At 41.2% G+C, this 26,264-nt stretch overlaps 1 protein-coding gene across 1 annotated transcript in view; it reads left to right on the plus strand.

The window, feature by feature from the left end:
• The window catches only part of ZNF366 (zinc finger protein 366), a 28,666-nt gene extending 16,861 nt beyond the window's left edge, over positions 1-11,805 (plus strand). The window contains exons 3-6 of the mRNA XM_088536969.1: positions 59-1,383; positions 3,208-3,399; positions 9,207-9,381; positions 11,250-11,805. Of these exons, the coding sequence (XP_088393095.1) occupies positions 88-1,383; positions 3,208-3,399; positions 9,207-9,381; positions 11,250-11,785 (2,199 nt within the window). The 5' untranslated portion in view covers positions 59-87 and the 3' untranslated portion in view covers positions 11,786-11,805. The remainder of the gene's footprint in view (positions 1-58; positions 1,384-3,207; positions 3,400-9,206; positions 9,382-11,249) is intronic.
• The last annotated feature ends 14,459 nt before the right edge of the window (positions 11,806-26,264 follow it).

The raw sequence follows: 26,264 nt of genomic DNA on the forward strand, positions 1-26,264 counted from the left end.
TAACTTATAATCCCAGGAGAACAGGAAAAAATAAAAAGATTTGTTTGTTTGTTTAAAGGCACTTTGGCAACACAGAAGAAATTAAAAATGCTGAAGAATGCAGAAACAAGTTTTAATGTGGAGAGTGGGCGAGCATCTCCCTTCTCCCTCTGCCTGCCTCCACTGAGCCCTGTTACCAAGCTCCACCGAACGGCTCCTTTTGGTGAGGAATTCGGGTCGCACCTCTCTCATTTCCGCCATGGTCCTCCTCCTCTTGGAGACATGGAAACTTTCCAGGGCTCGCTGGAAGGAGGGTCTCGGAAACGCAAGAGCATGCCAACCAAAATGGCTTCTGTCGCTCCCGAAGGCTCCTTGTCACCACGCCGCAGACCTGAAGACCATCATGATATAGGCTCTTCCAGTCTCCCCTTGATGTTTCAACAGCCAGCACAGCCCAAGTACAGTTCCCAGATGATTGACCTCTGCAACTTTGGTTTCCAGTTCTACAGGACGCTGGAGCACTTTGGAGCCAAGCCCATCAAGCAAGAAGCCGTAAAACCAAACATGGCATGGCCCAGTAGCCCGGCATTCATGCAGGCTCCTTACTCGTATTATCCTAAAGTCCATCCTAGCTTAATGCTTCCTTTCATTGTGCCCCCAAACTTTCATTTCAGGAACACCTTTCAAATGAAACGGCCTTCAGAGCCATCCTTCAGGAGGGCTGAAGTAAGAGAAAGTGGTGAAAATAAACAGAAAGTGGAAAGAGTAGATGTGAACCTTCAGATAGATGACAGCTATTATGTTGATGTGGGGGGCGAGCAGAAGCGCTGGCAGTGTCCAATGTGTGAGAAGTCCTACACATCCAAGTACAATCTGGTCACCCACATCTTGGGGCACAGCGGCATCAAGCCACATGCCTGCACGCGCTGCGGCAAGCTTTTCAAGCAGCTGAGCCACCTGCACACACACATGCTGACGCACCAGGGCACCAGGCCGCACAAGTGCCAGGTGTGCCACAAGGCCTTCACTCAGACCAGCCACCTCAAGAGGCACATGATGCAGCACAGCGACATAAAGCCTCACAACTGCAGGATCTGCGGCAGGGGCTTTGCCTACCCCAGCGAGCTGAAGGCACATGAGGCTAAGCACGAGAGTGGCCGAGAGAACATCTGTGTGGAGTGCGGCCTGGACTTCCCAACGCTGGCCCAGTTGAAGAGACACTTAACCACCCACCGTGGCCCTATACAGTACAACTGCACCGAATGTGACAAGACCTTCCAGTACCCCAGCCAGCTGCAAAACCACATGATGAAGCACAAAGACATTCGTCCCTACATCTGCACTGAGTGTGGCATGGAGTTTGTGCAGCCCCACCACCTCAAGCAGCACTCCCTGACGCACAAGGTAAGTCCTCCTGCAGCGCGCGGGCCCATGAAGCTGAAGGCAGCCCAGGGAGCACAGGCCAGCAAGGATACGCATAGGTCCTCAGGAAGAAGGTCATCAGCCCACAGAGCATCAGGTGGCCCTTTGCCAGCAGAAGAGTTTTGTGCAAAGGCACTGCCATCACAGAAAGTAGATGTCTCCATCAGTCTTAAAGTACCTGCACAAACATGTTATTACAAGCAGGAGTTTGACTGCATCACTTCCTGCCACTTTGCAGAGGCAAAACTGTATTTGCCTCTCTCTGTTTCTGGGTTTTATCTTCAGAACGACCTTCTGTAAAATAAGATCATTTCACAGAACTGCCTAAACATGCTGAAATAGAAACAGGAATTTTCTACTGAAGAAAGACTATTCCTTTGCTTCTCTTAATTGGGAAGTAGGTGGATACACAGAAGGCTGCCTATTTGCAGCAAAATAAAATGTATTATTACTCATCAGATTTTGAAGAATCATTATAATATGACATTTAGAGGAAAAAAAAAAGTCCTCTTTCTGTGTAAGTTATCCAGAATATCATCTAACAGAACTGAATAAACAGGACTATACCCCTCATATCAAGTGGCAATCTCACCATTACTGTTAGAATGTTTCAGACTAAGGGCAGGTTATGGAGCACATGCACAAAGAACACTTGGAAAAACAAGAAAAAAAAAAGAGAGTTCCATCCAAGAACATCTGAAATAGGGTTATCTGTTTTCAAAAAATATTATAAATACAAATCAAATAATGAAAATATTAAGAATATATAAAGCTACAGCATTTTAATTTTGTAGGCACTTAAAAAAAAAAAGAAAGAAAAGCCTCTACTTCCATGTTTGCTTTTTATTCCTTTTATACTACTATCATTTCTGCTCTTTCTGGAGATTCCCTGGTCTTTGGATTTACCATACATAATTCTGCTAACTAAAACCTGGAAATTTTTTTGCAACGTCCTTGGACCCTTTGAGTGCTCCTGCTTCTTTGTGCGCAGCTGCAGGTGGATTCAGCTGTGAACATAATTAGCAGGACTTAGCTGCCCCAAGGCAGCCTCAGATTGCAGGGGCAGACACTGAAAAGCTGCTGACAGTGCTCACAGTCATACGGTGCCATTAATTCTACGAAAACAAGAGACTAGCACAAGAGGAGAGATCCTTACCAGTCATCTTTGGTTACGGGGCCACAGGAGTTACTGTTATAAGCAGTTAACTACCACATCCTCATCACCTGCACAAGTACTCAGACTTGCCATACTCAGACTCCTGAGGTGGCGATCTCATTGATTTTCATGGCCTCTAACTGACTTTTTAAGTAGCCTTTTGCCTGCTAGGCTACATGATTATGACAAGCATGCTGAAGTACACATTGGAAAGGTGGCAGGAGAGCATACCAGGCATCACTGAGTATCACTGAACCCCTGAGGTTCACCTTAGGCAAGCATGGCCTTAGTCTCTTGACTGGGTAATTCTTTCTTGGTCAATAATGTACATATTTGACCAATACTTCAAATGTCTGTTCATCCACAGAGAAAGCAACGGACTACATCGTGGTGCTTTGCAAATTTCCTGCTGGAGATAAACCTAATTCTTGCAATAAGCTTACATTTTGTTTTCCTTTTCTGCTTCTCATGTTCTTAGGCGAAATTGCCAAGAAAACAATACCTAAGTATCTATTGCCTGAGCAAATGGTATTTTAAACAAAACAGGTTACTGCCTGCTTTTGTAATGCAGAATATATATTGCTATACTCAAGATGAAATGTATTAGAAAATGATTTTCTCAACCGAGTTTTCTTTCTCTTTCCTTGCAGGGTGTGAAAGAGCACAAATGTGGAATTTGTGGCCGGGAATTTACTCTGCTGGCCAACATGAAGCGACACGTCCTGATCCACACCAATATCAGAGCCTATCAATGTCACTTATGCTTCAAGAGCTTTGTGCAAAAGCAGACTCTCAAGGCCCACATGATCGTTCACTCTGATGTCAAACCCTTTAAATGCAAGGTGAGTGTCTCTCCTTTGGTGGCAAGGCCATAAAGCCCTGAACATTTCCACAATGTTATTACCTGTGATATGGTTGGACTAGGAAAGCAAGACACATTCTAAAACACACCCTAAAATTGTATTTAAATTAGCATAAAATAGTAGTCTGGTTTCTTTTCTTAATCTAGGTTTTGCTTGCTTGGCCCAAAAGAGGGGAGGTAATGTCTATGATTTACTCCCTTCTCCTTCAATATCAGTAACTTCCCTCTTGAAATACTAGCTCTGCTTAGCATTTAAATGCTGCTGTCATTTCAGGACAGTAAACATACCTGACATTTTCTTAGTACATCCACCCAAACAGCAGTCTAAGTGCCTAATAGCTTGAAACACTGTCGAAACGCACAGATCAATCTGTGCACCCCACCGAGCGCAGCAGTGACACAGCAGCCACCGCCGCTTCGCACGGTCATGCCAGGCCAATGGCCAGGGGAGGCTCTGAGAAAGCCACCCCAGAAGAGAGCTGCAGAAGGGATCTGAATGCACCAAATGTAATTACCAGGCTGAAATTCAGAGCAGGACATCAGTCACCCAGCAAAATGGCTTTCTGACAAATACATCCTGCCTTTTTAGGCTCCCCTGGGAAGGTAGGACTGCTCCCTCCCTCCCGCACAGCACAGGTTGACACTGTCTGTCTATCCTCTCTTTCCTCCCCATAAACTTGGGAGGCTCTGGCTTTCCTCACTCTGCTCATCTTCAGTCTCTTCCTTATGAATTATTAAAGTTCCTTTTTGCACCCAGTACTGGGCACTGCATCTGCTCCTTTTTCAGGCTGTGTGGTTTGTTAGTGCAGCCATACCCTGTGAAGCCACAGGTTGCTGTTTTTTCCCCACTTTGATCTGCTCTAAGAGGACTACAAATATAGAATGCAGCGTATTATACAGTTTATGCATAAGTGACTGAAGGTTGATCTGGAAGCAATTTCTAGAGCTCTTTCATCCAACATCATCATAGGATTAAATATTTTCTTAAAAGGAATATTTCATTAAGAAGTAGAGCTGGATGAAAATTCTAAAATGGAATTACTTTCTCTTGGAAAATGTAGAACTTCAAAATGTCATAAGAAAGTATGGTTTCCACTGATAATTTTTAAAGAAAATTTCAAAATGAATCTTTTCAACTTCATTTTGCTTTGATAACGTTGAAGCTTTTTACTTTGAAAAAAAATAAAAGCAAAGGCTTCCAATGACAGCATTTTGTTTCCTCTTAGCTTATATCCTAGTAAAATGTTATTTTGTATACTAGTGCTTATGGTGTTCTACATAGGTAAATAATTTCTATTATTGGAATTATTTCTATTATTGGAATTCCGTGTCAAGAATACCTGCAAACTCCTGTTTTGTTTTCCATTTGGCCAAACCCACCTCTGACCCATGCAATTTCAGAACCGAAAGGCAATGATCTGATCAGCCATTGCAGAGGCTGTGTCTGGACCCAATGCTGCTTGTGAGACTGGTGCCAGCTGGCTGGCAGCTCATGTTCAGGATAGGACTTGATGATGACAAGCTGCTGAAACGTGAGATGCCAGCAGGGTAACCCAGGCCCTACAGTGCCAGCAGTACATTTTGCAGCCCGTAAAGCTCTGCACGAGCACCTGCTTTTCTTATTTTTCTCTTCTCTGTCCCCACCCAATGTCCCAAGGAGACAGAAATGTGTAAGCCGCTGAACCTGCCTGCACCTGACGTTAATGAACCCCTGCAGCAAGTGGGGATCTCAGCTGCCAGCAAAGGGAGAATCGGGAATCACCCGCTGGCCTTTGGAAGAACCTTTGCCTCCCCGGTGGGGTCCTTCAAAGAGACGAGCAAGCATCTCTGGCTGGTATTCAGAGGGTTAAGGCAATGACCAGATAGCAGCCTTTTGGCACCAGGCTCCTCCTCGGCAGAAGGAAGGATATAGCTGTATGAACAGGCTGCTTAACAATGGCTCACATGTCCCCGGGGAGCCGCCTGCAAATAGATTTCATCTTGCTTTCTCTTGTACTTTTCAAAGTTTCCTGTTTTCTCACGGTCCTTTTGGACAGTTTACAGTCTTTCTCCTTCTCCCTCTCTCTTTGAGGAAAGGAACACCCTTCTTATGAAGAAAAAATAAAAAGAAGAAGAAGAATGCAAGGGAAAGGGAGCACAGCAGTAGCCTTTCTACTTCACCACATGCCATGGTTTTCTTTACCTTTTTCTCACAGCAAAAGAAAACACAAGCTTTCCTATCTGTCTAATCACAGCTAAGCACGGACTACCTGAAGTGAGTGCATAGCAAAGAGTTGTCCCTTCTGTTTCCTCATCCAGCTGCCGCCTGGAGCTGCACGGGATTTTGCTCTGGAGAGCAAATGTCTCTGTAGGTTTTAAAGGCCCGAGTCCATGCGTCCTGCTTTATTTTTGCTGTAAGCAAAACACTGGAGAGTTCTAAAGGAGTTGCAGCAAGTGGTGCAACAGTGTAGCTCTGATTTGTAAAGAAAACTCCTCCTGAAATTTATAGTTGCTTTTAGTGCTGAAGTAAATAATGTTTCAGACTAGTAACAGGGAATATAATAATGTTTTCTTGAGTCCAGCCAACTGCACTTTGCAGCAAACAGATCTGAGCCACCTTGCTCCTGCAAATTCGCAGCTCAGACTGAGTCTAAGTAACTCTGCTTTATCACTGATTGTCAAAATCTCTTCTGGAGACCCTTTGCCCTGTAGGAATGTGCTTATACACCTGTGATGAGCTGGGCCCTGTTTCTGTGTCCCTGCGATTTTATCTCTCCTGCGAGATAAAATCAATCTTCATGCCTATTTGGCACTGTTTTCTCCTCACAGAAGTGCCATTTTACACCGTTGCACATAAAATCCCAGTTTTAGACAAGGACTCAAAAAACAAACAAGTAAACAAAAGAACAACCTGTGAGCTACAGGTACTGAGGGACAAAACGAAACAGACTGACCAAGCTGGTGGCTGATGCTCCATGTGGTGGCAGAGGAAGATGCAACCTCGTGCTGAGCTAACAGGCTTTCTCTAGGAAGCTTCTGAAGTCCATCGCCCTGGCTAGTGCACTGCCTGTGTTCAGCAGACTTACAGCTGAGGACTTCATCCTCAGGGCCTGCATTCAATCCCAGCTAAGTTACAGAGCTCCATGTCCACACATGAACTGTGCCTTTCCTGCCACCTCCAGATCTCTCATGTGAGCTTTGCATTTTCCTCTCTGCTGACTTCTGCTGGAGTTTTCACCCATGTGGCCCGGGCTCTGGGTCATCTTTCGCAATCTGCTCCATCAGACTCGGGATATTTCTTGAGCACTCTCTCTACTCCAGCTACTTCTGAGCTGTTGCCTTCTAGGGCATGTGCCTGGGACCAACTCCCCTTGTCGTCGGAACCATCGAGATTCATTTGACACTCAGATTGTGCCTTCCAAAAGGGGCAGCTCACCTGGACACTGTGCCGTTGGGAGCCACCCTTCTGCAAAACATCTCTTGTGCCCGCGCTTCTTGCACTTCCCTGCCACTCCCCTCCAGAGGAGATTCCGGATGGTGCGGGACTTTGGGAAATCAGAAGCCTACTCTCTTTATTCAGAGACAAAAGACAGAGCTGTGCTGCATAGGATGATCCTTTAGGAAGTCCCCTCTATTTATTTATGAATAAATATTTATGAATAGAATATTGTCTTGTCAGAAAAAAATGCTTCTGCCAGACCCATTTTAACACTCAGTACCTCACAAAGATACAGATTTGAATGAAGTAATCTAACCACTCAAGTATCCAGCTTGATTTTCTTTGATTATCAGTTTAGATAAAGAGGTAAAGATACAGCTATCAGAAAGCAACAGTTGGTGAGGACACAGATTGCCCATAATACAAGCAGATAACCAAAAGCCTCCTGCTAAGAGGCACTAGGGAGCATATTAGTGAGAGACCATTTGGTGTTCTTACAGGCAGAGCAATCCTGATGCCTCGTAGCTTGTCCCAGCTGCTGTCAAGATATAATCAGCTGCTGCTCTTCCTCATGAAGCTGCTGCTCATCCTTCTCCTGTGCTTTGTTTCCTCCCAGTGCTTTCCAAATGCTTTTTGTGCATTCATTTCACTGAACACAAACCCGGGGCAGGTCAGCCTTCCCTGACCACAGAGCAGAGACGCTCCTCTTTCCTATGCAGAGGGACGAACCTTGGAAGCAAATGTCTTTCATGAATACTTTACAAGTAAATAACTCATTTTCTGTGGGCTTTTTTTTCCCTTTACTTTTTCTGTGAACACTTTTGTTGTCAAATTTATTTGTTAGAATGCTCATTCTAGCAAGAGCGTAAAGAGAAAATCACAGGAGAAAACCAAGGCAGTTCAAGTAAATAATTTTTAAAAAGCAAGTGAATACTTCCTTTTTTTTCAGCATTCACTCAGCTTTAGTTTTTTATTTAAAAATGGTATCTCTGTAAGCTATTACATTACTTCTTTTCACTAATGAACCTTTACATTAATGAACTGCTTCTATTTTCCCTTGAGGTAAGGTTTAAGAAGGAAAGGATATGATTCTACCTCACCTGGGATCAGTCCACAATCTAAAGCTCATCTAGATATTCCGGCTTTGTGAATTTAAATCACAGATTAAAGTAGCAAACTTTCTGTATTCCCAAAATAAATTAAAAGTCAGATTAGACCAAAACTGTGGATGAACCTCAGTAGCCACTTTCCAAGCACCTTACCTCGGATGAGTTACGCAGCTGTATGTAATTTCCAGCTACTCAGTAATGATGATTCTGGATCTTTTAACAGTGGAGAACATAATAAAATAATTCTGATGTTAAAATTATGTGCCTAAAGTCATATCAAAGATAAAGTAGAAAGCAGACAAGTTTACAGAAGGTGGAAATACCCACTTGAATGTGAATAAAACTGTAACTCCTAATAAGGAAACATCAGAAGACACGTAAGACTAGAAGCTTATATTAGCGATGTCAAACTCTCATGTCTAGAGAACATACTTTATTTATAAGGGATGATACTATAAAAGGAGTCATCTAGAAAAAACAACAATGAAAAAATTCCCTTATTGTTTCATCAAAGGGAAGCCTTCAGGACCAATGGCTGAAGCTGGCAGGAACTGGCTCCAGGGAGAGCTGAGTCACTGCTGCAGCCCCATGACTACTAAATTCCAACTCGCTCACCAGACACACTCAGACACAGAACCTGGGAAATAGCAGAGGAGAAGCAGAGAAAAAAAAATGGGGCAGCAAAAACGCAAGCTAAAAAGGAATTGCTTTTTCTAGCTTTAGGCAAAATGTGCAGTCATTTCAATTCTATTTAAGGAGAAGTGATATTCTGTTTGGCTGTTTCACAGATACCTTTCATTGGTTTGATATTGTACTTCCATCTTGTCCTGCATTACTTGATTAATAGATTCTATTTAGAAGAACAGATTCTATTCTATCTAGATTTATAAACTATAAAGCAAACGGTTCACCTAAGCAGTAAGTTATACATTTTGGATTTAATTCAAGTTAAGAGCTTTTCAGGTTATGCAATTATGTCTCTCCTCTCCTTACAATAACATTCCCTGATCTGAGGGGATCCGTGATTGTGTGTCCTCCAGCAGCCCCAAATTTAAAAAGCTAGAGTTGTGCAGAAGGGCTTAGATGGGGCAAAATCCTGTATTTTTGTATGCATGACTTTCTTCATGTCTATGACAGAAAAATAAATTGCAACGGGAATCTGCCAGGGCTTAAGTTAGAGATGCAGGTCCTATTTTCTTTTAAAATGTTCACCTTGAAAGTACCTCTAGAAATAATTTTCATTTTTACTGCTTTTGACAGCTGTGTGGAAAGGAATTTAACAGAATGCACAATTTAATGGGACACATGCACTTGCACTCAGACAGTAAGCCTTTCAAGTGCCTCTACTGCCCCAGCAAGTTCACCCTGAAGGGGAACCTAACCAGGCACATGAAAGTCAAACATGGAGTCATGGAAAGAGGATTTCATTCACAAGGTAAGATTTATCAGTAACGTTGTTCTCTAAGAGGTTTCTAAGAGGTCCACCAGTACCACCTAAAGGGCTTTGTACTGCAGATCTAGATCTTGTGTCACAGACCCAGTGATACTGGAAGAGACTGAATCTCTTAAGCCTGAGAGGTTCTTATTCATTCCCTGATTACTTTAGTGCTATAGATGAGGGACCTCCAAGGTACTGGCCTTGCATCACAGACCGTTCAGGCTAGATAACTTATGGCACAGAAGGACAGACCAGAGTAACAGATGAAAACAAAATGGTTGCAAACCAAGGAGCCTTTCTGCTTAAAATACATGTATTCTGTGCCATATTGACATAGCTGACTTTAAAGGAAGCCCATGGGCTCAACATACAGCTAACAAGGAAGCAAACAAACTGGAAGAGGCACTCCTCCCCATCTCAAAGTATATGGATTTTTGTTCCTGCAAAGCATTTCCTATCTTCCATCCACCATACACACTTCCTAAAATTGGCCTCATGTGTGCACATGTGCCAACACTATCTAAAGAAGTGGGGAAATTAGGGAGGATTGTTTGGAGAGTTTGAGTATCCCAGATATTTTACTTGCTAAGACTTTCTGGATATATTTATCTGCTTGAAAGAGTGAAGAACATTATTTCATGGTGTTCCTCAAAATCAGCCTTTAAGGCAGCCTAGCATGAGTGGAAACACCCCTAGTGACATTTGGGATAAAATTTACGTGGTTCCTAAAAGATAATAATATAAATGGCTTTTGTTTTTTTCCCTGTAAACCTCCTACAGATCATGCTAGTTACACAGTTGCTTGTAACTGAAGACAGGCTAAGTGCTTTCCAGTGTACACAGATTCTTCAGCCTTGGTGTCTGATCAGACACAATTTGCAAAGGCTGCCACCTGCTCATAAAGCACTTTAACAAACACAACCTGTGGGAGTGGAGCAGCTGGGTCCAGTGAAGCTGCATAAATGATGCAGAAATTGGATCCAAATATGGAGGGGAAAAAAAGGCAGGAAAAAAACCCAACTACTGTAGTGACTCTAATAGATTTTTGCTATGAGATGACACCATCACTGCCTCACTTACTATCATTACATTTTTAATTAAGATGAACTGAACTTGCAGTGTCTGGATCTTCCTCAGTGCATCCTGATATCTGGGGAATATCTGAGCCTATGGATGCTTTCTGGGTTTTCAGCAAGGAGAAGAGAAACAGTAATATTAAGATGAATAGCTTCATAATTTGATTTTAAGGATCTCCTCAAGCTGTAGAACTAACTAGTGCAGAGCTTTGTGGTAGCACCGGATGAGAGAGCAAAAATCAGGGACAGTGTAGGTCACATACCCATCAGACATGATTGCATGTTCACTTCTTATATAGCAACTTTGTCCTGGAGTGTCCACAGAACAAACATGTTAACATGTTTAATCTGTCCCACTCCTCTGGAAAAAAAAGTGGACAAGCGCAGGACTTTGATTATGGCATGTGATGATTTAGATCAAAGTGTTGATTTAAAAAAAATAGGAAACAGGAGGAAGTGGGTTGGTTCCTCGTCAAAAAATAGTTTGCAAGAGGCCAGGGCACTTCGCTTTTATTCCTAGTTCTCTCATCGAGTGTCTAGCATGTACAAGACAATGTTTCATCCCTGACCTATCTGTAAAGTAGATACAATAGCACTCCTTTTAAGAGCATTTCAAAGGAGATGTCATAAACTGTAAACATTGAAGTGCTTGGAAATAGCTGGGTGGAAGACAAAGGTAACAGAAGTGAATAGAAGGTCATCTCACTTCTTATTTTTTAACCATACGTTATGTAGTCAAATGTGCTATATATAAATTTTACCTTTTCTCCCTGCTTAAACCACTACAAGGTTTTGGAAGAGGAAGAATTGCTCTGTCCCAGACAAATGTCTTAAGAAGTTTGGAACAAGAAGAGCCCTTTGATCTTTCCCAGAAAAGCCAAGGGAAGGGAATCTTGTTTCATTCGGATGGCGAGAGCGCCAAGGGGAGCTCGTGCCAGGAAGAGGAGGAAGACAACTGCTATGAGGCAGAGCAGTACAGCCCAGGCAGGTACCGTCACGCCAGCAGCAAGCTCTACGTGCCTCGCGATCAGCTTGGCAAACTGCAGCGCGCCAGCAAGGACGTGAGGGAGCCCTACGGCACCGAGAGGGAGGAAACGCTGCGGGAAGGAGGGCTCGAGAAGAGCGCTGGAGACTCAGACGAGCCGGAGGGCCAGGGAGAGAGAGACCTTGCAAACAGCAAAGAGCTCCTCAGCTTTAGGTCATTTGAAAAGGGCAGAGTTGGCCATTCTCTCTCTGATTACTTGTATTTCAAGCACAGGAATAAAAGTTTGAAGGAATTACTGGAAAGAAAAATGGAAAAACAAACAATGCTTATAGGCATTTAAATGGGCAACATATTAAACCAGCTGGCAAATGCAAAGCAGAGAGCTTTTAGCATGATTTGTACTTTACCAAAGACTGGAAGGTGGTAGCAGTCTTTAGGGATGAACAAGCTAAATCAATAAAGATAATTTAAGGTAAAATGTGCACATTCAAGGACTAGAGCAGGCCAAGGGCATCAAGAAAGGCAGTAGGTATGGAACAAAAACATTTTGTACTTACTCATTTGATATACAAGGAGGGTTTACTTTCCTTTATCTGGGGTGGTAGAGACTTTTCTTGTAAGTTTTCTAGTTATCAAAAAAGCAATGTACTTCAGCATTTGTTTTATTATCTGACTAAATATATAAGAACACTTCTAACCATAGATCTCAGAAAAATCTGAACATACTAAACATTTCATTATACAAGCAAGATTTCTGTTAAATATGGTGCTCATGAAAGATCTGTCAGTCTCTGAAGTAACAAAATTCAAATATTTTGTTTATTGAAATGACTATGTTAGTTCAACCACCTGCAATGAGAAATAGGGAAAACATTAAGAGGAAATGACAACGTCTTGTGAGTTAGCAAAGTGCTAAAAGTAAGGTTCTAAAAGGACTGGAGCTGGTTATGGCCACGGAAGCTTTTCCTCTGGCATAAGGGATTCATAGATTCATAGAATCCTTAAGGTTGGAAGGTTTTGCTACGTTTCTATCAGTATGAGAGTATTCAACAATTCCTCAAGTGAAACAATGGACTGTGTTGGCATTTTGTTCTATGGTCGGCTCAGACCAGTACATTTAATGAGCAGCAGCAGCAGCGCATTTGCAAGTCTTCCTGTAATTGCATGTAAAGCAACGAGAGTCATTTCATTGACTCTCGTTGAAAGGGAATTATATCATTGAGAAAATGATATAATTCTGCCATTTATCTCTTCAATTTATCCTGACTATCAAAGAAGATTTTGAAATTCCATAGTCTGATTAAATTTTATCTTAGAAGGGACACCAGAAAAGAGCCCCCACAGGCCAAGCAGCACCCCACAGAGAAAATCACCCTTCAGCTTTCCTCTTATGAGTCACAGATTTTCCCTTAACACAGTTTGACTAGTAAGGGTTGGCCCTTCAGAAATATAATTACAGTAAAAAAGAGTTCTACTAATGCTGTTTTCTCAGCTTTTTATCCTCTGGTTTGCACATAAGCACATGTTTGTGCATGCAGCATAAGTGGTTAAAACCACTTTTCATTAAGCATATCCCGTTAACTGCATGGATTGTTTGACCAGGGCCTTGTTTCCTGCATCTTCAAGATATATGACAAACAGCCCCAAGCCATTCTGCTGCTTCAGAAGGAAATCAAGATTTAAAGGTCTTTTAAATATTCCTATGTCATTTAGATATTCCAGCTCCACAGGTTAAACCCCATAAATATGGCACATCACTTACAAATACTACAACGTCCTTTATTTACCTGTCAAGAGCTTGATTTAAAATACATTGTTATCAATGTATTTGTTTTTACCAAATATAGTTTTTACCAAATATAAAGTCATACAGTTATAGCTTCCTAAGGCTAAAGCTGCAGCTACAGCTCACTGCCATTATGAGAAACCTCTCACTTTACAGCAGTATTAATTCTCACACCTACCAGTGATTCAGCATGCACAGGACAACACTCCCTACTCGTCAGGTAAAACCACGTTTGTGCAGTCTGAGACTGCAGAAGGGATTTCACTTTTCAGGGCTCAAATGTAGCACATAATAGGTAAGAAACATTATCAACGAAGAGCAGAAAAAAACATTGGTAAGAAGCTTAAACGTATGCATCATCCTTCTAAACATAATTTACCCCAAAGCTGGTGCATGTACCTCTTTAAAACAAAGAAGGCATACCAAGTTGTGGTGGAGTGCAGGCCACTGGGATTGAAGTAAGTGATGTCCTTCGAGACAAAGCGTATTTCAGAGGTGCATAGAACATGTGCTTTCAGTGATGGACTGTTTTACCATAGACATAAAATCTATCCCTTGCTTCCACTGCAAGGCACCTCCATTTAGAAAAGGAGCCATCTTTTAAGGAAGACAATGTGGTCAAGTAGAAGAGTCAGAAAATTTTGAAGAGTAATGTGTACAACTCTATTCTTTCACAGAGGGGAAAAGAATGCATTGCAAAGCCTTGTTGTCTGCAAATTTGAGAGTTACGGGAGAGACAGGCAGTTTTTATCAAGACAGAGACAAATTGTTGTGTATCAAAGCATTTCAGACCAAAAGAGCAGTCTTCTGCAACAAAGGAGAGATGTTCAGCAAAGCTCAGCTCCCATTTGGTACCCAAACGACTGAGCAGAGCTTTCAGAAATGCTCAGTGCAGTTGAATATCTACTTCTGCTTGAGAGTACTATATACCTGAGGTCTTGGTCCTTAGTGCTGGGGAAAATCTGTATGCAGCAGATAGCATCAAACCCACCAAGGCAAGGTCTGCTAACAGTATGCAGGAGCATCACTGCCTCTCCAGTGCTCCCTCTCAGACCATGTAAGAGCAAATGCCAGAGGTGTCATCAGGAAATGAAATCACCACACAAAAATTGGGCTGTCTGAGTGGTTAACCAAGACACTTTCAACCACACCTTCACTGCAGTGAGTTACCCACTTACACAGTTCCTCTTCTCATTGCAGCAAAAACAGTAACAAGCCATAGTCAGGTAAAAAGGAGTAAATGTGCCCAGAACAGCAAGACTCATTGGCCTTAATTCCTAATTTAACTCCCTTTCCTTTAATCCCTCCTAGAAAAGAGAGAATATTCCATTCCAATGAGGCTGTGTATGTGACCATGTCTCACTAAGCTAATTTATCCATTACAAGGGTAATGCATCCTAGGGCAGTAAAGAACACATCTCAAAGCCACTGTAAGTCACCACTCAGAAGAACTGCAAACAAGGCTATTGCTGAGAGAAATAGCAAGTACCAAGGTACTCCAGCAAAGCGATTAGCAGAATGATAGTCTCACTACTGCAGAACACAGTATAGCTGGGTCCAAGAGACGTGTTACACAGAGGACCCAAGGGAGAAATTAAATGTGAAACAACAGTCTTCATTGTAAAGCACCTTGCTTTTCAAACAGAAGTCATTTTCACCCTATTTACATTGGCACTGTTTTGGGAACAGACAGTAACAGCCTTTGCTTTTTAATAGCTTTGAAAATGCTTTATAGAAATTTGTTCTCTTACCTAAACTATTTACCATTTCTAATTTTCAATGGATCACCTTCCTTATTTTGCTTTGAGCAGAGGCTCAGAGCCCTATAGAGATATGCCCATGTCCTGTGTTGTAGGTAATCCCAGAACAAGGAATGATCTGAGTTTGACCAGGACTCAGCCATCTCCTTGTGACCCTGAGTTCTCCTGCCTGCTAGGCAGCTTTCAGTCTGTGACAGCAAATATAGGTGCTATGTGCTTAGCAACTCAAAGAATAAAATGGTTTATGAAAATGTTGTAGCAGAGGATCATCATGTGCTGCGTTCTATCTGCTATGCTCTTAGAAGGTTATTTATCAGAAAGTAGTGCTGTTGTACTCTTCTTTTTTATAATTCCTTATTGGTCTAGAGGCTACTCTCTCATTTTTCTCTTCATAAGGTGCTGCTGGACTCTGCTGTTATGTGTGTACAGTTAAGAAGTAATATAAGTACTATATTTATTATTCCAAGAAGTATTTAATAATTATTAACAGTTTGAAAATAAGTCATGTCTGCTTAGCTGAACAAGATGTAACAGAGCTAACATTTTGTACTCCTAACAGATTTTGCAAATGAAGTTGTATATATTTATTTCACACAGAACAGGGGTTTCCTATTTAAAACTCCAATTCAAAAAGTGGACCAGCCTATCTGTGAATATTTGGTTTCTGGCTTTCTATCTCAGTAGTAAAAGCAGTTCTCCTGAAACTAGTATACACAATGTATTGTATTAATTTAAACAAATAAACATATACTAGAAATGTTCCTTTACTTTGTAATGAAACGGATCAGGAGTTCTTGACACCCGAACACATAATGAATACGTGGGGTTGGTCTGACAAGGTCATACTTTCCTCAGCAGCACTAAGGAGTAACTTCGGCAATGAGAAGCCTTAAAGGGTGGCAGAGGACTACGTAGGAGACAAGAGGAAGGGGCTGCCAGGTTGTCTGGGGTGGAGACACTGCAGAAAGAAGATAAGAAATGCTCTGCAATTACTACAGCATTTGTTAATATAGCCTAAATCAAGCAAAAAATGGAAGATGTAATTTTTATCCTCAATAATTTTCATAGATCTGCATCCTGTAAAAAAAAAAAAGATATTTTATAAAATTGCGGTTCAGAATTTAGGGATGCTTTTGCAATTCCAGATTCTAAATAAGTGGAAGACTCTGAACTCAGATGGTCAAAGTTACTTTTTTTCAAATGGAGAGCATCACTTTTAGACAACAAGTTTGTTCTTGGATTGTTTTAATGAGATCCTGGAACTGGCATACTCAAGCTTCACAGAGCCCATTGTAAGTTGCTTTTGAACACAGAGGAAAAGTATCTGGAATACTATAAAATATTTCAAGTAATAAATGAAGTTATTTTGTTTATAGTACTCAGACAGCTGCATCTCTAGTGCTGGAAGGCTTATATGTATAAATACCAGAAATACAGGCAAGACACTGAACAAAACTGTAGACCTTTTCTGTTTTTTTTGTGTGTGTGTGTGCGTTTGTTTGTTTTGGGGTTTTTTTCTTCCTTTCTGATTGTAGGTAGCAACTATTATGAATATTATAAACTAGTTCTACACGAGGAGGAAGATATACTTCTTTAGCTGGGCAGTGACCTAATTCATTCCCATGTGACTCAGTATCAGTGACTCTCAACATTTTGTCTTGGCTCGTTGCAACAATATGTATTGGGAAAAAAATATATTTTGTCATTTTCATTGTTTTCCTTTCCATTTTTGTTGAAAACTGGACTGTGCTCACTTAAGTTTTCAAACAACCAGAAAGAAAGCAAAAGGAGAGTCTGAGATTCTCCTGGGAGAACTGCTGAGTCTGTAGGGAAATGTGGAGAAAGGTTCAGTAGATCTAAAGTTATAGATGCATACAGATATTATGCCAAAACATGAAGGATCATTAAAAAGCAAAAACAAGCAACCACTCCCCAACCTCTCCCCCGCCCTGACCCTCCTCAAAAAAAAAGAACACTAGTTACAGATGAGATGGAATATCTGTAACAGGACCAATTAATACAGTCACTGACAAATTGCAGTGTGCTAGATCTTCAACAGATTAAATTCCTAGTTTAAATCCAACATTGCAATAAACAGGCCAAAGCCAGATTTGTTCAATTCATACAGCCTATGGCTTGGGTAGTGATGCAGCTAAACATGTTAGCACGCTGATTCATGATGCAAAGATCTGATCCCAAACACATGCCAGTCATTTTAGCATTTGGCAAAGATGAAATACAAAATAGGTAGCAGCACTTCTAAGGCTATTCTCAGACGCAATGGAGTGTCAGATCGTATTATTTATTCCATAAATTTCCCTAGTGATCAGCCTACATAGCACAGCTGAACAGGGAACATTCACTTTGCTGCTGGAAATCTGCTGCTGGAAATCTGCTGATGTTCCATCATTCTGCTCATTCTGTATGAAGAAATATTGTATATTCAGACTAATTTCATAAATGATCTAGCAAAGATGGAGCCAGGCGCCATTTCCTTTCAGTGAATTATTTCCTAGATTAAAAAATGCCTGATAGTGTGAGCAGTTCAGTTCAACAATCTCTGCCAATTTACATCAGTGGGGAATGTGGGCCTATGTTTCTGGGAATGGAATTGTCTATTTACTTTTTGCTTGTTTTATGTACATAAATATCCTTACAGTTCTCAATGGAAAATCATTAAAGAATAAATTACAATCAAGACACTAATGAATCTACCAAAAGACAGACAGTAATAAAATGAGAATGACGCAGCTGTCTGAAAACAAGAAATGTGTTTCTATCCAATGGAAAGTTACTGTATAATTCAATGAAGATGAGCCCAGTATCATGATGAGAAGGTAACACAAAAATGACTCTAAAAGAAATATAGATAATTTTGTGAGGTAAGTGGTAGACAGAAAACCAGAAAAATACCAACCAATATAGAACGATATCTTCCCAAAGAATTCTGCAGACTAGATAATTCTTCACAAACTTTGCTATTTTCTACTACATGACATAGAACTCTCATTGGCGTGTAACAATTTTTTATCTATAGCACATGCTGATTTTCTTTTTTTAAATCAGTATATAAAACATTTGTACAAGAGAGAGAATTAACTCTCCACCCCACTATATGAGTATAATGAAAATTGACAGGAGTGATGAAGTCCTACTGTGAAAAGAACTACAGTAAAATTGAAACAGGATTGTGCCTAGCACTTGAGCATCTGTGAGAGCAGCACCCAGGCAAGCAAGGACCAAGATGATACTGGTTTCACAAACACACATAGAACACAAACACTTTGGAGATTGAAAATAAATGGGATCTTACTTGACAGGAAAAAAAAAGTTACCTCCTAACGAGAGTTTTTGTTGAAGTGAGATTAACTGCACTCCAAGCTCTACAGAGATGCTAAGTATGAGTCAGACTTCACATCTGTAACCAGTTGGGACTACGTAATGGCAAAACTGATGCCATTGTCAAATATTTCCTACAGAAATGGCCAAAGCTGCTTACAATAGCAGTAGCCTTTACATGCTTGTCATCATCACCCTGTGGGAGGCAGCCACTGCAGAGCAGCCTGCACAAATGGACTCTGCAAGGGTGATCCACTCCAATGCAAAGTTAGTCTGTTTCGGTTATATCCTCCCCAGGTAAAGCAAACCCGTCTCGTTTCACAACGAAGTGAATGAGGAGTCCTCATGTAGCCTGTTCAACCCACGTTCCTGTAACTGAGCTGTGGCACAAAATATTTTAAGTGGTTGCATCCATTTCAGTAGTGAATATCTAATGAGGACACAGACTCATGCTACATTTTGGCAATATGTGCAGTGGGTAATTCTACCCACCTATGTTATACAAACAGATCCAATTGCTCTGCAGCGTGAACCATGCCTACTACTCATACTCTCTGCTGGATAACACAAGACTTCTCATCTACTTTCCCCTGGCAGTCTCACTGTGGGAGCCTAATAATCTTGCAGGTAGGTTGACTTAGTTCTCCAGTTTCTTCTAATCATGTATTTTCACATATATTTGTCCCAGACTTTAGTTCTGTATTTTTATGCTCCCACACAGAACCATTTCTTACGTAGATCTTATCATGCATCCTGAGGAAAGTGAGTAGGTAAAGTGATTACTTGCATGCCTTTTTGACAGATGGTGGCAAACTAGCAAATTATATTTTCTTAAGTTTTTGCTTTCTTATTTTGTATTTTTCAAAAATCTTTCCTCTTTTCCCATTTCACTTTCTCTGATCAACTCCTTAGCAGCCTGGAGCGAAGAACACCAAGGCAGGAAGCAGTTAACAGCTCATGAAGCTCTGCTCTGAGGCCACAGCTCCACTGCCACATCCAGCCTTTTTTCCCAAAATGCTTTAGAAAAAGAGAATGCTTCAAAAAGCGCACGGAAGACCAGAGCCAGATGTGCGTAACAACATTTACAAGAGCCAGTACCAGGGGCACTGAACATTGGCCCTGACTTCTAAGCAAACATTTTAGGCCACATCATCCCACAACAACCACTTCCCAAAGTGCCATCTTGGCAAACCAGACTCCCTGGCACTCCCTGCAGCTGCTCGCACTGCAGGGCTGCCAAGCGGGGAGCGTTTCCTCACGCATCCCAAGATTTCCTCCATCTTGTTTCTTCCCACAACGACACTCTGCCTTACGGCTTCAACTTGAATTGCTATGAGCAAGTCATACAACAACTTCGGGTGGTGAGGAGAAAGCAAGCTATTTTGGACACCTTGGCTTACTAAAATAACAGGACGCTGCATCAATACTAAATGTTTTCCAAGTCGTTTATCAAACACCCGTAAATTTCTTCAGATTGAGAGCCTTCCCACGGTGTCACACGGTGACAAGGCCTAGCTGCCCAGCAACTGGGGACCTACCTCGCACTGCCCAGACCTGCAATCATCTCAGGAACATTTCTCTGCTACTCAGCTTTTCAGGCCTTGCTCATGGAGGTGTTCGCCACGGGCTGCATGCACAACCGTTGCTGCCATGTCCAGGCTGCCGGGAAGGCCCTCAGTCACCCTCGTGCTGCCAACTCCTGATGGGGCTGCCAGCAAACCAGCACGGAGCATGGTGGTTTATCCCAGGCCCTAGGAAAGGGACCCTGCTTCCTTGCGGGGGAGATGTGAGGCTGAGGGGCTGTGGAGGCCCCCACCAGCAGTTGGACCCCTCAGTGGGTACTCGGGACTGGTTGTGGGAGGCCACACATGAGAGACCACTTACCTGGGGCCTGAGGGGAAGTGTCCGATGTCTCTCCTGGCCCTTCCTCCTTGTCCTCCTCCTGCTTGCTCACTGTCCGTGCCTCTGCCTTCACAGCTGTTAGAAGCTGCCCAGGCCTCTGAGGCGCCCCAGCCATAGCTGCTCATCTCCAAGGGCCAGCAGGGGACAGACAGAGAGGTCCAGGCTTCAACTTTCCGTATGCCCGCTCCAGGCTATGCACAAAGTAGTTTTACAATTATTTCTGCACTCATATGTCACCATATACCATATGCCACCATATATCACACAAAGTGTAGCCTTATGTTCCTCCCTCCTCCAGAAAAGAAACCACTCTTTTTTGCTAATGTGGCAAAATCCACATTGCAAAACATATCAGCAAATGGCTGAATAAAGCCCAGCAGTTACTTCTGGGCTATCTCTTCCATCCTGTTTCACTTTGCTGCATGAACTACATCCTGTTAGTGTAGACTTTTTATTATTTTGGCGCTTTCCATTGTGCAAGGAGGAATAGTTAAAATATCTCCCACATCATTTGCTGTCATCCTCTGCTGCATGCCTTTCCTAGAAATCTTTATTCCTTCTGTCCTTTCCTCTTATCAGACATAATTGCAACATCCTATCCTTGGGCAGCAGGAGATTATGTAAGTCATACTATAAAGCCAAGTGAAAATATAGTGCAAAACTGCATACTACCCTACCTGGGCAGCTGAGGCACATATTCAGGTTCACTGTGCAAGAAAATAGTAGCAGCTTCATATTTATGGTTCATTTAATTGCACTTACTACTTTTCAAGTGAAAGTCAAGGCAACAGAGACACATGCGAGCATGAATAAGACCTCTTGGAGCCAGTTCAGCATGCAGGAACTGCATCCCAGGTTTGTTCCCTGTTTAAAGTAGGCAACATAGTGGGCCTGACAGCAGGAACACTGGTTGCCTCCTCCATCAGAGATGACAGTATCAGCTGGACTTGTGTGCCCACAGGCAAAAGAAACATGCAAAACTTGCATATCCATGGAGTCCACTGCACAGTGAAATAGAAAACAGCTTTAGCTCGGGCTGCTGCTCGATACTCACACTTTTAGCCCATTAACTGAGGAAGGGATGTACCTAAAACAGGTGTCACTAGACCTTTAAACTTTGAATGCCTGACAAGCTGCCAGTTGGCTATTTACAACAGAAGATAAAGCAAGGTTTGTAGCAGCCAAACTTCCTCTGCGCTCTCTTCCTCCTCCTATGACTGAGTTGACACTGATCAGAGAATGATCCTGTGCCAGTGTATGACTAGACAGCATTACCCCAGTAAAGCATAAATCTGACCCAGTTTGACTTGGCTGTTCAATTTTGAATGGCACACAGCCAACTTGCTACCAGTTGGGTTATTCGTGCTGCAATAGGAAGCAATCTTCCTGACATGCAAACTTCCTTCTTCTTCTGCCTCAGCAGCAGTGTAGGCAGGCAAAGATGCTGAGTTAGATAAAGAACTATTTGACCTTGTAAAGAGAGGGGTCTTGACCCAAGGCTGAGTTTCTGCTTCGCTGTTCTATGCAGCAGCACAAAATGTTAATGGCAGATCCTGGAAACACAGAAAGCAATTGTCATTCTTGCAACAGAGAACTGCTATTGCAGCTCCTGTACCAGTGTTCCTCCCACATACAAATGCAAAGTGGAAAACCTGGGAATCCTTGGCAGATGGGATGGACCTTTGCAGGGATAATATAAATTTGAATTTCAGCGGCCACTGTAGAATACAGTTATATTTACCTTGATGTCAAGAATATTAATCTATTAGAAAAGGCTCCATCATCTCAGAGTTAAAATATTGCATCTTCTCCCCTTTCCTCATGAAAATTCTTCATCCTATTAAAAAAAAAAAGAGACCATCCCAGCTTACAATGCATTTCATTATTCTAGTCACTTGAGCTGATGCACAATAACCTTCCTGCAGAAGAGCAAGTTAGAACAATTTTCTGTAAATTCTGTAATTTCTGTAAATTTCTGAGGGATTGATATCCACAAGCCATGTGTTTGTGCAAGGCCTTCCATAGCTTCTGTTCTGAAGCAGGAGCAGAGTTCTGGGGTAGGTGGAGAATGGAAAACAAAACATCCTACTTCTTACCAAAACAAGAATATTCTGTCACTCTCATCCCCAAACTATTTACTAGTTCTCGCCATTTGTTGCTCCAGGGTCTAACTGAGTGTAGCTAGGGGCCTGGTTTATACCCTGACCATGAAAGCCACGTGACATGGTTTAAAGATACAGTGTATAGTTTAATTGGGTAATTAGAAAGCAAAGTCAGTGATAAAACCTGGTAGAAGTATTTAGGGAAATTAAAACTCCAACTTGGTTGCAATTCATTTGTAGAATCTAAGGTGTAGATGACTTTCTAAGCCAGACAGGTAATCTGCAACAGGGATAATTTAACAGTATTGATTAAAGAATACTGTGCTTCAGACAGCATAATTCATGTCCCCCACCCTGTAAACTACTTCTTCATTCTGACCATAGTATTTTAAAGCCAGATTCCCATGGGGATCCTTCACCTCTTGCTGATCATTTGTATCAGCCTTCCAGAAGAGCAGGAAGGCTGAGAGGCAAGCACAGACAAGGAATGTTCTCTGCACCTGCTATTTACATCACGGCACAGTATGCAAGGAGAAATGCAAGTAGTGTTTAGATTCTTGAGCTGGCTGCTTTTTTTCTCCCAAAGATCAATATTAATTTATATCTGGGCAAAAAGAGCGAGAAGTTGAATTAATGAAGACACCATATTTTAGAAAAGAGATATGTACTGAATACCAAATACTCCAGGCATATAATTCTGCAGTCAGTCAAGGCTCTTGACATAAAACAAGTTGCAGTTGAAGAGTTTGTGATTTTGGAGCGTGTTTCTTGTTATTTACAAAGAACATGCACAGAATTCTGTCTCCTTGAATCCAGTAGGGACAACAACAAGGGGCCGTTTCTTTGTTCAGAAAATCAAACCTGTTTTATGCCAGCATTCTGTCCAAAATTAGTTTTTTTCCTCCCCCACCCTGGATTTCTTCCAGGGCCATTCTACTAGCTCCTCCTGGGCTGGCCTTGAATTTTCTTTAACTGCATTTTTGTTCAGTTCACTTCTCACACATATGCAGTCCTACACTCTGATCAGAGCTCATCCTCTGTGCTTGTAAAATGTCCCAGAGATTTCTGTGATTTCAGTGGCAGTGTCTAGCATTTCATTTATTCCTAACCAAAAGTGTATTAACTGTTTTCATAATTAGGGGTTTAATGAAGGCTTACTAGCCAGATCACCAGCTACAGTGAGGTCTGAGATCGCTAATTTATCAAAGCTGAGAATAGTCAGCTACCAGCATCCTCCAGCCTAGCAGTGTTGCATTTATCATAAGGAAACAAGTTAAGATATGCTGGAATTCAGCTGGGAAGTTGCTAAAATGATCAGAATGAAGAAGATGAATCAGAATTAACTAAAGATGTACATTTAAAGTAAAGCATTCAAACAACATTAGATTGTTAGGTGCTAAGGTGGCCTGAATTCAATCTCATTAAATTCCTTTTGAATTAAGCTACATAACTTTTAATTCTGAAAGACAGTATCTAAGAGGGAGTTAAGTGCAGTTTACCTAATCTACTTTAAAATTAATTTAGTTTGACATTCTTGAGGGTCATCTTGTATTCCTTAAACATAAATATTGCCTCCATGACTCATTTCATGACATCAATGAAAATGAGAAATGGCTGGTCAGTGTAGTATTAATATATACTGACATGCTTGAAGCAGTATGTAATAGGCACTCAACATTGTTCTAAAAAATAACTCCAGCTGATGATATGATATACAAAACAGAAGGGTATAACAATGCAGTCCCTCTGCCAAATTTGCTCTTAGCAGCAGAGTCTAATAGATGTGACTCATGAACACTGCAATTTAGTAAATGCTTTGCTGTTTGCTAGAGCGACATAGCTCTAGTCACGTTTAGGAAGCAAGGAGAGATTTCCCTTCATCCATCCATGGGAAAGTGGCAAACATCTCTGGTGTCCCAAAAGCTGGCTGAAGCTTAGAAACCTGGCTAAAGGCAAATGACAAGTTAACATTTGTTTTATTCATAATTGAGGGAAAACAAATAGCTGTGGAATTAGAAACTCTAGAATTCATGGTCCTGTTAAAAAAAAAAAAAAGAAGTTTTTCAGTGTCTGAATTTTCTGATATTATTTTACAATTACATCATTTTATATTATTTTTATGAATGGTGCCTTGGACATTCTTTTATGATACAATAGTGTAAATGTTATATTTTCATTTTTAAAATGAATGAGGTCTGCTTATTATTGGTACGAAACACTTTCTTTAGCACAATGAGTACTGCCTGTGTTATTGAGAAGCAATTTACCATGTTGTCTGAGAAAAACCCTTTCTGTGCTCAAGCTGTTGTAGCATTCCCTTTTAGCACGTGGCTCCAGACTTAATCTACCTGTTCTCCAGCATCACTATCCTTAAGCCTCATGGAAAATAAGCGCACTTACCTCTCCTTCCCTGCTGACTGTGCATGGAGAATGGTTTCCTAACGAGCAATCACATTACCTGGTTAAAAGGAAGCAGCTTACATAACAACTTCTTATCCCCTTATTATCCTTAGGTGTTTTCATATAGTTCTGTTTTACTCCAGAAAAATTAAGAGCTAGACATGTCAAGTGCAAACTATTAAGTGCCCAGAAACACTTACAAATGCAACTCGATTTACTTATGTGCTATCATCTAGTAACAGCAAATAATAAGAAAATAATCAAAATAGATTCTAAAATTAAATCTGAATCTTTCTTGAAGTGAAACCCTTTCTGTTGATAAAGATGTTAATTGAAGTCAGTACAGCTTTGTGGAAGAATAATTTCATTTGAAACCGCTTTTTCTCTGGCTGAAATTATTCAGAAAGTGTTTCCCAACTGTAGCTACTCCTGACCTTATAAAAACTTCAGCTATTCTCTAAAACTTGAAAGCTCTAGGGTTATATATGCTGTACTGTGTTCCTTTGACTTTTCCCCTTCCTTTAAAATGTAAACCTATGACAGATCCATCTATTTGTTTATCTTTCACAGTACAGAGCCATGCACATTTCTTGTCCTATACAAATGATTAATAATGTCATGACTTTTTAAGACACTGACTACTAGGGAACACTTTGCTTCTTACTCTCTACTGCATAATTTGAAGTCTCCCACCCCCATCCATGACACACAGGCCTGTCATTCTCTTTCACTGTCATTTCCTTCTATTTTATCTAAGTGCTTCAGAGTTTTCCCCAGGAAATTCTTTTCTATTCGTTTTTAGTGTTTTTAAAGGAGCAAACAAGATGAAAGCTTAAGGAAAAAAAAAAGTTGTCTTTCTTGACATTGTAAATATAGCTGATGTTTCCCTTTTTGTAGCCATGTGGGATGCAATCTGAAAACTATTAAGGTAAATTACAGTTAGTGGAGCCTTCATTTTATAGCACAGCAGATGCTCTGCTCAAACTGGATATCTTTCAAAAATCATTTAACATGCAACACACAAAGTCAGAACAAGGGGGTATGAGATTTCAGTAGAAATCTAAAACCTAATTGTTCTTTTTCACACTCATAAGGCATCTCAAAAGTTTAAGTATTTGTTGTTTTATTGACATATCTTATTAGAAGTTTCCGGCCCAGGAATATAACTTAATTGCCTTCTTATGGTGTAAACCATTTGAAGTAGGGTTGTTGTTCCCGTCTGCAGCACTTAATCAGGCTCTAGTAAAGCAGATGAGAGCAATTTCCTTTTCTTTGGCCAACAAGCAGAAGACAAAATGTCTCTTCACATTTCTTCCCAGCACCAACAGGCACTGTGCAGTTACCTTGCTGAACACTCAGCAGTGTTCCCTATCTGATAGAGTAGCTGAGTGATACAGAATTGTGAAGAGAAGATAAGCCTGGGATAGTGAGGAATTTCTCCTTCATCCACCTTAGGTCTTCCTTCTTAATAATATGGTAATGAATATAACAAGTAGAAAAAAAAATGAGAAAGAGGAATTCCCTTGTTAC

Source organism: Tinamus guttatus, unplaced genomic scaffold (genome assembly GCF_059628265.1).
Source record: "Tinamus guttatus ecotype Peru unplaced genomic scaffold, ASM5962826v1 Tinamus_guttatus_pri_ptg000711l, whole genome shotgun sequence".
Classification (NCBI taxonomy): Eukaryota; Metazoa; Chordata; class Aves; order Tinamiformes; family Tinamidae; genus Tinamus; species Tinamus guttatus.